This window comes from Corapipo altera, unplaced genomic scaffold, assembly GCF_003945725.1.
Source record: "Corapipo altera isolate COAL_440 unplaced genomic scaffold, ASM394572v1 44b, whole genome shotgun sequence".
Lineage (NCBI taxonomy): Eukaryota > Metazoa > Chordata > Aves > Passeriformes > Pipridae > Corapipo > Corapipo altera.
This window is the reverse complement of record NW_020884932.1, coordinates 4,027,801-4,041,894: the sequence shown is the minus strand read 5'-3', so window position 1 is coordinate 4,041,894 and position 14,094 is coordinate 4,027,801. Positions and strand designations below refer to the sequence as shown.

General features: G+C 37.3%; 1 protein-coding gene across 1 annotated transcript in view; it reads right to left on the bottom strand.

The window, feature by feature from the left end:
• AVL9 (AVL9 cell migration associated) overlaps positions 1-14,094 on the bottom strand; it is a 42,173-nt gene that overhangs the window by 4,654 nt on the left and 23,425 nt on the right. Inside the window, exons 8-15 of the mRNA XM_027659413.1 lie at positions 13,974-14,012; positions 10,168-10,237; positions 9,010-9,557; positions 6,317-6,451; positions 5,300-5,519; positions 3,856-3,973; positions 3,056-3,109; positions 852-940 (exon numbers count right to left, since the gene is read on the bottom strand). Coding sequence (XP_027515214.1) covers positions 852-940; positions 3,056-3,109; positions 3,856-3,973; positions 5,300-5,519; positions 6,317-6,451; positions 9,010-9,557; positions 10,168-10,237; positions 13,974-14,012 — 1,273 coding nt within the window. The remainder of the gene's footprint in view (positions 1-851; positions 941-3,055; positions 3,110-3,855; positions 3,974-5,299; positions 5,520-6,316; positions 6,452-9,009; positions 9,558-10,167; positions 10,238-13,973; positions 14,013-14,094) is intronic.

Here is a 14,094-nt window from a genome sequence, read left to right as displayed (position 1 = left end):
AGTGTTATCATTACTGAGGTATTACAAAGAAATATTAAAACAAAATTTAAAATCGCACAATTGGTTGTCCAATTTGGGATTTAAAATCCAATTCCAGAATCTGTGTCAGAAAACATTCAAAGAACTTGAACACAGTAGGTCAGCAGAAATGGCCTATGATGTCCTTTGCCCAGGAAGGCTTGCCAGACTTTGGGCCAAAAGGCATTCCTTGCCAGAGTGTACAACAGCAAAAAGAGAAGACAGACTCCAGTGGGAAAAAAGAGGAAGTTAAACAATTTTTGGCAAAGCTATTGCCAAACAACTGTCAAACTCTTTAATGGGTGGGCTCTCATTATCTCGCACTGCAAGATGACAATGTGATGTCAAATCCCTGATGTCAAAGCCCCTGTTGAAATGCAACAAATGCTTTCCCAGAAAATTACAGACAGCTGCAAAATCTGCAGGAACTGACACATGGACTATTTCTGATCTCACCCAGCTCTAGATAGTTCCAGTCAAAGTAATATAAAAATTGAGAATAAAAATGGAGAATAATTTAATGCAGAAGGTGGTGTGGTCTAAGGATTTCCAGATTATATGAAACCTCTTCCCTGAACATCTCTTCCCATATTCATCTCCAGGCCACAACAAAAAAAGGAATGTACACTAATTTCTTGTCTAGCTGCTTCTCTTTTCACTATTACACAATATATGGGGCCTCAATCAGCAGCTCTACCCTTCAAAATGTTGCTCCAGGTTGTGTGTATGTTATAAAGTACATTTGGATTAAACCAAAATATAACTGAGAAACAGGATGCTTCTTCAAAAGAGATATGGCTTAGATGCAAGCTGATTTTAAACACATTTCTTACCTACAGCTCTTCCTGTTTGTACAACATTTCGGCTGGTGGAAACCATCACATTTCCAATCTTCTTTCCACGTTCACTGTTTTGCACAGAGCTAATCAAGAGAGATACTGAAGACTGTTAGTTCACTGACTTATTACTCCCAGGTGTAAATAAAACACATAATTAAAGTATATATCATTACACACATAGCATACATATATATAGTTCATATATATAATCAAGCCCCATAGTTCCTGTGTGCATCTTATCCACATAGATCAGTTCAGAAAGCTTCTCAGAGGAAGAAAAGATGCTGTCAAAACATCCAATGGTTCACTCTTATAAGGTACACTTTGAACCTTTCACAGAATCACAGATGCAATTAGGCTGGAAAAGACCTCTGAGATTATCGAGTCCAACCTATGACCAAACACCACTGTGTCAACTAGACCATGGCACTAAGTGCCACATCCAGTCCCTCCTAAACACCTCCAGGGACTGGAACTCCACCACCTCCTTGGGCATCCATTCCAATGTCTAATCACCCTTTCCTAAATGTTTACCAAGATGCATTATGTTCTAAATTACAAAGTCAGATTTGCAGTTTTGAGAAGTTTTAGCTTCAATATATAACCTTTAAACAAAACAGTGTTACTGATCAGCCTTTTCTTTCTAAAGAGAGTCTACTTTGTATCTTTCTCTAAGATGAAATTTTTGATCAAGGACAGTTTACACTCATGCTTTTGTTAAAGAAATGCAAAAAAATGACAGACATCATCATCATTTGGAAAGAAAAGTACAAAAGCAATCAGTTCTACTGCACAAGTACGATCACTTGAAAATAATCCGATCGTTTTAAATTGTGACTTTCAAGCCCACATTTCAGGCTTTGCAAACCCATCAACGTGAAACTTAAAAACACATCATGCCACATTCTTTTCCCACTTTCAGAATCTTCAGTGTGGATGGAAAAAGCAGAAAGAATAGAACACACCAAACCCAAGTTTGGGCTCAGTTTGCAAAAGCAAGTAATTTTGATGAGTATCTGATAGCAAAGTCCCACCTGGAGAACAAAAGCACTGTTGTAAAAATATGTATTATTAGAAGCACACTAGGAACTACTGGTCTCACCCTACCCAGAAGAGTTAGTAACTCGCCTTTCAAACACAAAAATAGGGCAACATTATAGACACCTACACATCTTTCAAATTAAGTCTTTCTACAAGGATTATCCTTTAATAAAAAGAGCTGCTAACAGCATGCACCTCCTTGAAGGCAATTACTTTGAGATTAATCTTGACTCATTTGCATTCTCAATCGCCATCACGGAAATTTAATCTGTCACTGGTCAGCAAAAGCACCAGAAAGATTCAGTGAGCTGAAGTCTGAACCTTTTTATTCCTCAAGCTGTTCTCTGTTAGCACGTGGTTTAGGTCTACCCACAGTGTACTGAAATTAATGTTTCCACAGCTGAGGCAGGCACAGAGTCAGCAGCGTGTCTGTACTGCTGATTTACAGGCATCTTAAGGAACCAGTCTCTAAATGTTTTATGGTCAACACAGCTAAGTGAGAAAACAATTCGCTTTGCTTGGTGCATAAAACCAAGACTGAATTCTGGCTTCAGTTAGAGATGAACAGCCATGGCAATAACAAGCACCACTAAGTTTTAGACTTGAATACTACAGGAGCTGAGACCAACGTAAAGTTCAGCTAAGTCTGGTGCAATAAGGAATTATGCAAAACTCATTTTAAACTTGTAAACTGAAGAAACTGAACGACATCTCAGTATGCATATAGTGAACTTTGAGAGTTTTAGAACAATGTTGTATTAAAAACCAGTTAATTAAAAAAAAAAAAAAAAGCTGGTGTCTCCTAATAATGTCAATGTACAGAAAATCACTGATGGAAGTTTTAAGAGCTTAAACTTTAGCTTACAAATTAAAAATAAATATACAAAAGCCTTATAATTGCAACACAAAAAAAATCAAGGCTCTCATATGTAAAGTCCAACATAAAATATTACATTAGCTTTTTTTTATTATTTATTTCAGGTAAGTGTTTCATCTTTAGATGTGGTGATGTTTTGCAAGAGAATGTTACGTACAGTTTCACGGATATGGCCAATTTGAATCATTATCTCGGTTAGTTCATCATAGCAACAGTTATGCAGTTTAGTAATATTTGACCACACTTTTAAAAAATACAAATCAAAGTACTTTATACTTACTGTGACAATCTTAACTTAACATCTGATACAGAGTACTGTCCCTGGAATGGGTGGCTAGAAGAAGAGGAAAAACCCGAGAAAACATTAAATTTTTATTTTTTTCATGATGAATCTGTATCACATAGTTATTAGCTGTCCTCCTATCTGTGCCTTACCAAAAAAGTTATAAAAATACTTTGCAGATTTACTACTCTATCACTTCACAGAAGGCTGGGTTCCAGTGACAACTCAAACATAGATTTCTTACGAACTACCTATAAGGTGCCTTCTATTTACAGACCAGATATTAATCTTTTCAACACTAAGTCAAAAGCGCCTCCCTTCAGCAACACAGAGCAAATAAAAAGCATCCCTTAGATCAAAACAGCTTTGTAGGTCTAGAGAAAAACCTTTTTCAGACTACAGCAGCTGACAAACTAAAAGCAAACAAAATTCCCTGTAGCACAGCAGTAACTCACACTAAACAAAACCCATGCACAGCCAACAGTGCTACCAAGCCTGGAATGGCCTAATCTTTCAGTGAAAACACACATAAACCAATCTAAAGTATGGAAGATGCAACAGAAACCAGCCAGCTCCCCTCCATACCCATCAGAGACAACCCTGGACACAGCTACTCCCTGTACACCTGGAAGCAATTAATAAAAAGGAGAACCATCTGAGGACAATTCCTGAGGAATGACAAATTTCTATAGCTGGGGACAGCCAACAATCAACTTAAACAAGTTTCACTTCTCCTGACTCTGGATATAATTTTCTTCATAAAAAGAATTAGAGTAAATGCTAAGAAGTTTCCTTACCTGGAATTTACCTCTGCAAGAGCCGGATGCTTGTTGCTATTCCATACTCTGTAGTTGTGGGTATTTTTCCAGGCTGCTACAAATGTTGTTCCGAAGTCTGATAAAGTTTTTTCATTGTCTGATAAATTAAAATAAAGATGAAAATTTGCAGAAATTCATTAGAGATGTAATTACAAGACAAATTATTTTCTTGCAAAGAATAATTTTATTTTTCCAAGCTCTTATCAAGTCAAAGACAATTAGAACTCCAGTTTTAAGAACTGGGCACTTCAAAAGCGTTTTATTTTTAAGTATTCAAAATATACAATTCCAGGACAAGAGGGGAAAAAAAGCTTAAAAAATAGTTTTCTTATTTTTAGTTCATTTATAAAGCTCTACGTAAAGAGCTCTACTGGCAAAAAAAAAGTCATCCAAACACATGTCTGTCAGAATGGCCACATAGTAACCAAGAACAAAAACTCCATTTGCATTGGTCTTGGTCAGATGAAACTCATTCAAACTTAGTAACCCACAAATCCACTCCAAAACTACAGCAGGAATTACTGTGGAATAAACTTATCATACCAATGACCTTTTAAAACACTGAAGAGTATAGGAAATAATTTTAGACCCAGACAGTGAAATAGTATGAGTTCCCAGAAAACCCAGATATTTCATATCAACCAGGTAATCACCTTAAAGTATTAATGTTGTCAGACCAAGAACTTGGCAGCTTCCAGATTTTAAAATCAAGTTCTCAATCGCATGTCTTCTCAAAAATACCACAGAACAAAAATCTGAATTTGTTAATTGATGTGAATAGAGAAAAATCTGATAAGAATGAAGTTAACATTGTGAGTTCTGGGCAAACTAAATATTTTCCACAAATAAAACACTGATTCTTTTACTTATATTTGCACAAAAGGCAAAAGAGAATTCCCTCTGAGCTAAAGCAAAAAACGTTGAGCCCCAGTAAACACAAGCTTATAAAACCTGTAGATGAAACATTTCACTTATGTGAATCTCTACTTAGGACCATGGCAAGAAGGGAAAAAGGCTGGAACAGTCTAGTAAAACTTCCTGAAGACAGCCACTTAACTTCATGTCTCCTTGAATCCAATTAGTTTCCCAAAATTAACTTCAGGTTGCAATACAGTCTACAAGACACTCAAGTTCCTAACAGTCTCATATGGGGTTTCAGGTACTTCTACTTAGGAGGAAAACTTAATTAAATCAAGGAGAAGGAGACAGTCTGAGAAGAAAGTGTCTGTAAGGCTGTGAAGTAAGAATTAGTAATAAGCTTGTCAAGGAATAACAAGGATAGCCAAGGGCAACTGAAAAAGCAGCCAAAAATGAAACTTTAGGCAGAGGAAAATCCAATGACAGGCCACACATTTACAGCAGCAGAGCAAACACTTAGTACCTCCACCCCAATCTCCATCCGTAAACAAGGTATCTGTTCTACCTGGCTGTAGCACAGCAGCAAGCAGTGCATGAAGATAAGCACTGAACTGAGCCCTGATCCACTCATCTCCTCCTTCCCATCCAGTGCCATCAAGGAAAACATCATCTCTGTTCTCAGTTACATGCTTCACTAAGTAATCTGAAAATCTCAGGTCAGCAGTTGTCGGGTTCAGGATCTTACGGAGTTCTGGATCATGGATTTGTACATGAGCATCTTCTATCTGTTTGAAACAATTCCAAGGGTAAACATTTATCTAAATAAAACTGCTTATACATACTTATATTGTTATCTAAATCTAAACAAATTCTAAGGGAACAATGAATTTACTGTTCTCAGAAAGTCAGATACTGCTCTGATATATCCAGAATCTGACCACTTCCTTGGCGCAGAGTAAAAGCCACTATTTGACAGGATTTGGCAGAGGAAGTTTGGTATTCACGTGTATTTTCCTAGAGGCCCTTTGATTATCACCCCAATTTATTAAGTTGATTATCTATATGGAGCTACCTTAGGCTACTAAATGGTGATTACACAGTTGTGTCTATTTGCTAGAAGTGCCACAGATACTTTTTATTTTTATTTGTTATTTTTATTTATTTTTATTTTTACTATTTCGCTTAGATACTATTTTTTTACCCTCCTGATTAAATCAGAAGGAAGTCAATATCAATATCTGCATCTGCTTCTGAGCTGCAAGCACGTATTTTGGAAGACCTTAATACAAAGCCACAAAAAACCCCCATGACACGAAAAATAAAACTACACCAGCAACAAAAGAAAATTTAACAAGTGCCCTGCAAATTCAAATTTTGGAATATATCTAAAAACACAGCTTATGTAACCCTACCCCTTCAAATCATAGACATTTAAGAAACTCCTGCATTTAAGAATTTATTTCCTATGGAAGGAATTAAAAATCTGGGCGTGCACGTGAAGCTTTAAAGCTGTGTTTAAAATGCAACCCCTGCCTCGGCCCTGCCCCTCAGGTTCCAGCAGTGCAAATGCCAAGATCCATACTTCCACAATCGCGTCACTCAGATGTTTCTGCTGACGGAACAGGATATTGGTCGCTCCCGCAACAAAGCCGCGGACTGTGACATCTGACAGGAGATGATGCTGCTGCAGCGCCATGTATGGCAAACACAGGTACCCCTAGAGTGACACACATATTTAGAGAATTAACATTATAAAAATAATAGGCTATATTCCGAGTTTTTCCTAATAAGAGCCAGTACATCTCACCCAGAACGAACCTTAGTTATTACAGTTTCAGCCACAATTGTCTATTGTTTTGCTACACTGTATTTACAAAGCAAAGCCACCAGATAACACATGAATTAGATTTTTCAAGTGACTGTGTTGCCTTTCAGTCTCAGGACCGAAACTGAAATACAATGCAAAGGATGGGAATCAAATGTGTTTATAAGGCAACAGAATAAGCAGCTTAAGAACAATAATAAGCAACAAGAGTAATGTCTCAGGTCAGTTCAGAGACAAGAAGTCAGTGGAAGTAAGGATTCATCTCTCAAGTTCTGGTGGTTGTGAGGAACGTAATGCAGGAAAGCTACAGACTGCTATCCACATTTTGTGGGTGGAGATTTCCAGACACCAGAGACAGCAATTAAGTTTTGATAAGCTTATGCATGCCTGCTTTAAGAAGGAGCAGGACAGAAAGCAACACACTATGCTTTTTAGCCACTTCATGGTTGTAAGTTAATCTAGTATCCTACATGTCAATTAAAAATAAAAAAATCAAACGTTTTGAGAAAAGACTTTGAATTAGTCACTGAGAGAAGAGATCAGTCATCATCAAGAAGCAGATGCAGGTAATTTTCTTTTTAAATATTGGATCAACATACTCCTGAAGTCTAATTCCAGCTGTTCAACTGCACAAAGCACAAAGCAATTTATTCACTAGGGCTAATGGCACACTGGACAGAAACAAAGAGCACAGACACTTTATCACACAGTATGTGGTAATTGGAAACATATGGAAGAAAGTAGCAAAACTATTCCTTTTTGTTATATTAGACACAGGGATGGCCTTCCAAATGACAAGCACTTATCAGCTGAAAACAAATAGCCTGCATCAAAGGAACAAAAGTGCTTTGAGAGGAATCACCAACCTAAAACGGAAAATTTACAAAAAACACATCTTAAGAAGCTGGCAAAGGAAGGTTTAATTGCTGTATGCTCAAGCAGCAATGTGTGGGAAATCTTTCCCTATTTAAAGTATCAAGTGTCAGATTCCAAATGCACATTTGTAAGTATAACAACTTTTATTTCTGTGAACATGTTCCATTCTCTTTTAAAAGAGTGCAAATGAAATGACTATTAAATCTTACAGAACTGGTACTGAAGAAACAAGCATCACAAGCTATTTTTCCTTATGCTCAGGTGTACTTGGATAATGTATTTTGCCACCTGGCAAAATCTCCTCCCATTCAAATTTGTCAGATTTATTAGTCTTTCTATGGCATGGCACAAAACAGTCCTGAGCTGAGAGCTCTAAAAGAGATGTTAACTTTCCAGTAAGTGGTTCAAACTGTAATTTTGAATCAGATTTTGCTGCTAACTCAGACATGTAAAGCCTCTTCTGCTTTAATTACATTGGATGAACTCAAGTGAAAAGTGCCTTTGTGAAATGAAAGGTAAACATGTAGAAACTGCCAGCTTCCTTAAACTTATTCTCCATTTTGTAAGTTTAGTAGCAAATAGAAGTTTGCACTCGTAGGCCCCCTTATCAATTACTTTATTCCTGCTTTCCACCTAGTATTTTCAGTACACTAGACGAAACACAATTTACAGGCTACTGTTCTCATTAGACAGATCATAAGGACAAACACCAGACTGCAGATCTTTGTTGAAGCAGCATTTCTAATGGTGACATGAGGCAACACAGGGTAATGACATTTGAGCTGCTCACTTGGGCCCACATAATGCACCATTTCCAATAAAAGCTACCATGAGAAGCTCAAACACAATCATCAAATACAAAGTTCTGCAAGAAAATGCAAATCAACCCCTCCAAAGGGAGAAAAACCACTTTGAACCACACCAGCTTGAGGAAACGAATCTGAATCGTCTATCTCTGCTTAAAATTCAGCAGCTCAGCACCACGTACAGAGAAAGAGACCCAGACAAACAGGGTTGTCATGTACAGAAGGGAAAGGTGAAATTCTATCTTTTTTTTGTATTTATATACACATTTTGTGCATTTATACACACATACACAATCAAAAATACCTATATAGATATAAATTAAAAGAGGAAAACACAGGCTTCGGTGTAAGCAAAGCTATAGCTTTCAGAGTCTTAGTTTAGATTAAGGTATCCAAACACTTCTTAAGTACTCTGGTCTTGCCTTCATATAGGTTAGATCAACAATTCTTCAGTATAAAAGAAAACAGTAGTTACTGATACGCACAATTTATTAACCACAGTGGGGTTGCAGGTCACCACTACATAGAATTGCAAGAGTATTTAAGTATTCACATGAAAGAAAAGTGGAATGTGCAGGTGCACAACCCTCCTGGACATGCACTCATGCTCTTCCACCTGCCTAGGAACACAGTCACTTGCCAGACACTGTACTCACATGTTTTGTAGTACCCTACTGTCCACCTGGAGTTCAGTAACCAAAATTATTACCCACTTCTGAAAAACAGATGTCTTTTTGAGTTACCAGGTACCACAAAGAACACACTTACCTTCGTAAAAATAGCCAGTGGCATCCCGTACTGGTCCTCTTCCAGCCCAGATACCAGTCCCTGAACAAGCACCGTCTGTCCTGTGTTTGCCTGGGGCTGCACAGTGATGGGAAGGCCTTCTGAGCTCATGCCTTTGCTCAGAAGACTTTTGGCCTGTTCTGATGGTGGATTTTCACGTTCACCTTCTTTCAAACTGGACTCCTCCAAAATGCTGGGATCTAAGGTCTCCCAGTCGCTTTCAGAGGATGCTGGAGAAGCACGGGAAGGAACTTTCAAGCGCTGCACAGTACCATTGGAGGACTGAGCTCCATTGCAAGTCTTCTCTGACTGGGAGAAAGGCACATTTGCTTTCTGACCTTCCACTGAATTGTTTCCTGTCATCTGCCTGCCTCCCTTTCCCATTCCCAAGTTTGTATCTGAAGTATCAGCAGCAGACACAGAAACATATTCATCCATCTGTGGTGTATTTTCCTGCAAGCCAACATCCTCCGATATACTCTTTCTTGGTCTATAATGTGAACAGTCACTAAGACCATGTTCAATCATACCTGGAAAGTGACAGCACACATGAATCTCAGCATCTCAGTAGAAATTTAAGTTACTTTTGTGGGGGGAAAAAAGAAAAAAAAGAACAAAGTGTTCTTGTGTACACAGTGGAAATTCATGTATTTTCAAACACTACTTTGGGGAGGGAGGGGTGTGTTAAAAAAAACAAACCCCAAACCTCACACTTTCTGTCCTAAAGAATCTGTCCCAATATTTTGCTTTGAGAAGACTGGTTAGAAGCTAAGAATTAGCAGAGTTAGGGGTTATATTTGTTTGGTTTTTTAAAGAGTGCATGTAGAGGGAAGAGAGAAGTTTGTATTTTTGGTTTTTAAGGAACTCAACAGGAATGTGTGACTTATTCAGGGTCCCATCTATGTCACAGGCAATATAGAAAATCCAGTGGCTTCAACTAAGCTCAAGGAATAACCCATTAAGTGCAAGTAGTAAGTATTAGGTGTGTACCTAGTACATGGACATGCATACAAGTCACTCATCTTTCAGGTAACATATCAACCTAACTTCATTATAAGCTGATTTCCAAATGACGCAGTACAGCCAGTCTCAGTTATCATCAGAAAGCATATAAAAAGAAGTCCAAGATTCTCTTCTTACCAGGAAAGAGTGACAGAACAGTCATCAGAGCTCCCACCAATCTATTTACAGGGGAAATATAAAACAGCACCTGGTGGTAGAAGGGAGGGGAATGGGAAGAAGAGAGAATGCAAGAGAGGAAATGGGAATTAGGGACGAGAGAAGGAGAAAAATAAAATTATTATGCATGACAAAGATAGAACACATGCAAACCATTTAAGGCACTTTTTATGTTGTATTAGAAAGCCTGCTTACTAACAGAACCTCTTAAATAGTTCAAAGTAAATGTTTAAATATGTCTATAGTATCCTTAAATTCTATAATATTTGTAACATATGTCATATATATAGACAGACACACACACGTAGCATATTTGACAGTGACGCAGATTTTTCTGTCAGTTTTTAAGATTTTTTTTTCCAAACTGATCCAGTTACTGAATGACTGACATAAAAAAGTTGTTCTTGGCACGCCACGTAAGTTCTTGCTCATTTGTAGTACATTAAAATGTCTGTTATAAATCAAAGAGGCTAAAGAACTCTGACAAAAACCTATGCAAAAACATCTCTTCTGAGGAGTTATGTTAAGGATATGTAGGTAAATGAAAACAGGATAAATGCTGCATGTATTTATTACAGGTATATTCTTATGTAACAAAAGAAGATTTTTTTGGAAACAGAAGACATGACTGATATTAACTTTGGTAAAGCACTTAAGGCATAACATGGGAAAACAGAATCTCCTTATTTAAATCAGAGAGACTGGGATTAGTAAATTAGTTAGGAATTCAAAAGAGGCTGTCAAAGGCTAGCAATGAAAGAAGAAACAGAAAGCAGACTGAGTGTTACTACTAAAATTCCTCCAAATAGGCCTTCAGGGGGAAAGAAATGGGAAAAAACAAAACAAAACTAAACTAAAAAAAAGCCACAAAACAACCCAAACCCAAAAATTCCCCACAAAAGTCAATTTGCTTAACAATGCCATTTTTACATTCTCAATCAGCACAATACTAGTAAAAAAATTACACATGAGCATCACGAGGAATCAAGAATGCAAAGGAATACAGAATGATCTAACTTGATGACTTTGCAGTCCAGTTTAATAGGTATATGACAAAATTAAAAGTGCAAGCTTGTGGACTGTGACTTAATAAGAGACTTCTGCTGTAAGCTAGGAATACACTTTAGAAGAGACTGGACAACACTCTGAGGCACATGGTGTGACTCTTGGGGATGGTCCTGTGCAGGGTCAGGAGTTGGACTTGATGATTCTTATGGGTCCCTTCCAACTCGGAATATTCTGTGATTCTATGAATAATAACTCATGTTCCACTAGTATTTGCCAGTCTACAAGCTACTGAATTGACCAAACCAAGAGAAAGACCTACACAGTCCTAACACAGACCAACTGAATTGTAATGTACCTCAGCTAGAAACAGACTTGGTACATTATCTTAAACATATTAAAAATTGTACAAGATAGGTGAGTTCAAATTGCAACAACCACTGAGAAAGCATGGTGAGAAGAACAAGCAGCTCATCCGTGGAAAGAGTTTTGGCTGACTCCAATGGAAATAAAGAAGTCTAACTTCTTTTAGGATGCTGCTTTATAATGTATGTATGAAAAATGCATGATATAATAGCAATGAACTACAACAGAAACCCTGTGATACTCCCACAGGTTTAGATTCTCAGACACCGTGCATTCCTAGCCATGCTTTATTTTAAGCCTATAGAAATAATTAATTCTATAAAGAAATACCTTGTTTTCAAGAAATCTCTTCCAGTCTAGGTTTTTGTCTGGGTATACCACTTACTTGAGGCAAATACTTTTCTATATTTGTTCCATCAGGTCTCTCTGCCATCTTTCTGTCTGTAAGGGTGCACACTTTCTTACCCCTCCTAACCCCACTATACGGCCCGCAGCATTTACATCAGCAAATTGGGTGGTCCTGGCAGCAGAAAGTCAAATGATCACCATCTGGAAGTAGTCTTCCAGCCTAATAACAGCTGAGAGGTGAAAAAAAAATCTTTTAGCCTGTGAAAAAAACATCAGCCAAATTGCTATGGATTAAAGGAAATTGGTCTGTGCCATTTTTCAGCTCAAGGAAAATTGGCATTACTAGTGGCTTCTTGCATATTATATTTAAGGTCTTTGAACATACAGATTCCCACAGTTATTCTGGAACCTTAGCATCTGCCAGAAAACAGGCAGTGCCAGAGAACCAAAACTTTCTTTTAAAATTGCAAGTGATGTCTTCCTGTTGGAGCTTAGGGAAAAACAGAAACAAAGCAACCTGCTTTGTTTGTTCCATAAGCTTTCAAAACAATTTCATATGTTTGAGTAACACGAACATGCTTGGGAAATCCTTCCCCTCCTCTTTTCCTGTGCATTTGTGTCTTGTGGTTTGAGCAGTTTCAGAAAAGAACTGTAGTGCAGTGAAGTGTATGTCCAAATGCTGAACTGACTTGGTGAGATGTTAGTGTAAGATTTTTAAATAGAACAGTAGGGATACTTCATAAAATTTTTACTGAAAAATACTGTTTTCACTTACAGTTATTAAAAAAATAAATCACTGCAGACTTTCAGAGTGTATTAAGTTATTTTAGGGGAAAAATTTGCATATTGAGTGTTGATTACCTACATTTCTACATGCGTACTCCTACTATGCCACAGTTATATTTTCTCAAGGATACCTTTTGCATAGCCTTTCATAGAGTCATCTTCAGCATACAGCTCTTCAATGCAGAAACCGCATTTATTCTCATCAATAAATACCTAGAACTGTCAAAGTATATCTAACTTACAGAATTAAGTGACATGTGCAAAAGCTTCAGAGAAGTTGCTACTTATATTTTAAAATATAATAGCATATTTACTGCCTCACAAAAGATACCTAGGCCTAGGATATAGACTTAAAAAAACCCCACAACTGTTTTGGTATCTTATAGATTAAATGCTACTGACTTTCCAGTTGCAGCTAACAGGAAATTCTATGCTTCTTCCCAGCACTCTGATGTAGCTGGGTTTTAACACAGCAGGTTCGATGAAGAAAAAGTCACATTTGGGAAACTGAAAAAAAGCTTTAAACAAAATTTTTAAACCAAACCAAACCAAAATCCCTACATAAATGTGTCTCTGGCAGCTGATATATAGTAATTTCACTCAAAGCTTTTTGTTCTAGGCCATTAATATGTACACAAAAGAAAACAAATGTCTCTATTTCAAATTTTGCATATTATACTTAGATCACTAAGACAGCATTGCTTCTGAAGCAGCAAGATAGCCCAAGGCAAACACTGGGCCTAGAATTCAGCAGTTTTTACCAATTTATAATCAGAGTTCAGCCTGACCTAACAGATAGGGCTCTCTACATTGTCTCCTGAGGGAGACAACTTTTAGCACCTGTTTCATTTAGTATGCCTATTTAAAGCCTGAACCAGAAGTTCTGCTTACTGAATGCCTGTAAAGCTGTACGTGCTCTTTTAGGCACCCACATTTCCTATCAGTTTTTTCATGGAGGTACTTATTTGCATGACGTGTATCCTTTCCTATCTTTTACAGTATGTTAAATGTCTCTGCTCATATTTCATCACATTTTACTTAGTCTGGCTGGGACAGCTATTAACAAGGCAGAGTGTGGACAGCACAGAAGTGAAAGCAAATTTATACATCAACACACAGAAGTTACTTTTAGCCTAATAACCCAGCTTATATATTGATGCAAAGTTGTTGGTATTACTTCAGATACTTCTATTTTATATGTGAAAAAAATTTAACTATTGCATTTGTACTTCAATTACCTGCCTCAGCCCACAAAACATTACCTTTTTCTCTAGAAGAATCAGTTTAAAAAGGATCAAGACCTGAAAAAAACACAGAAAGAAAAAACACGGTGAGTGAACCAGTGCCATTTATGAAAACTACTGTGCAAGCATAATCTCTTAT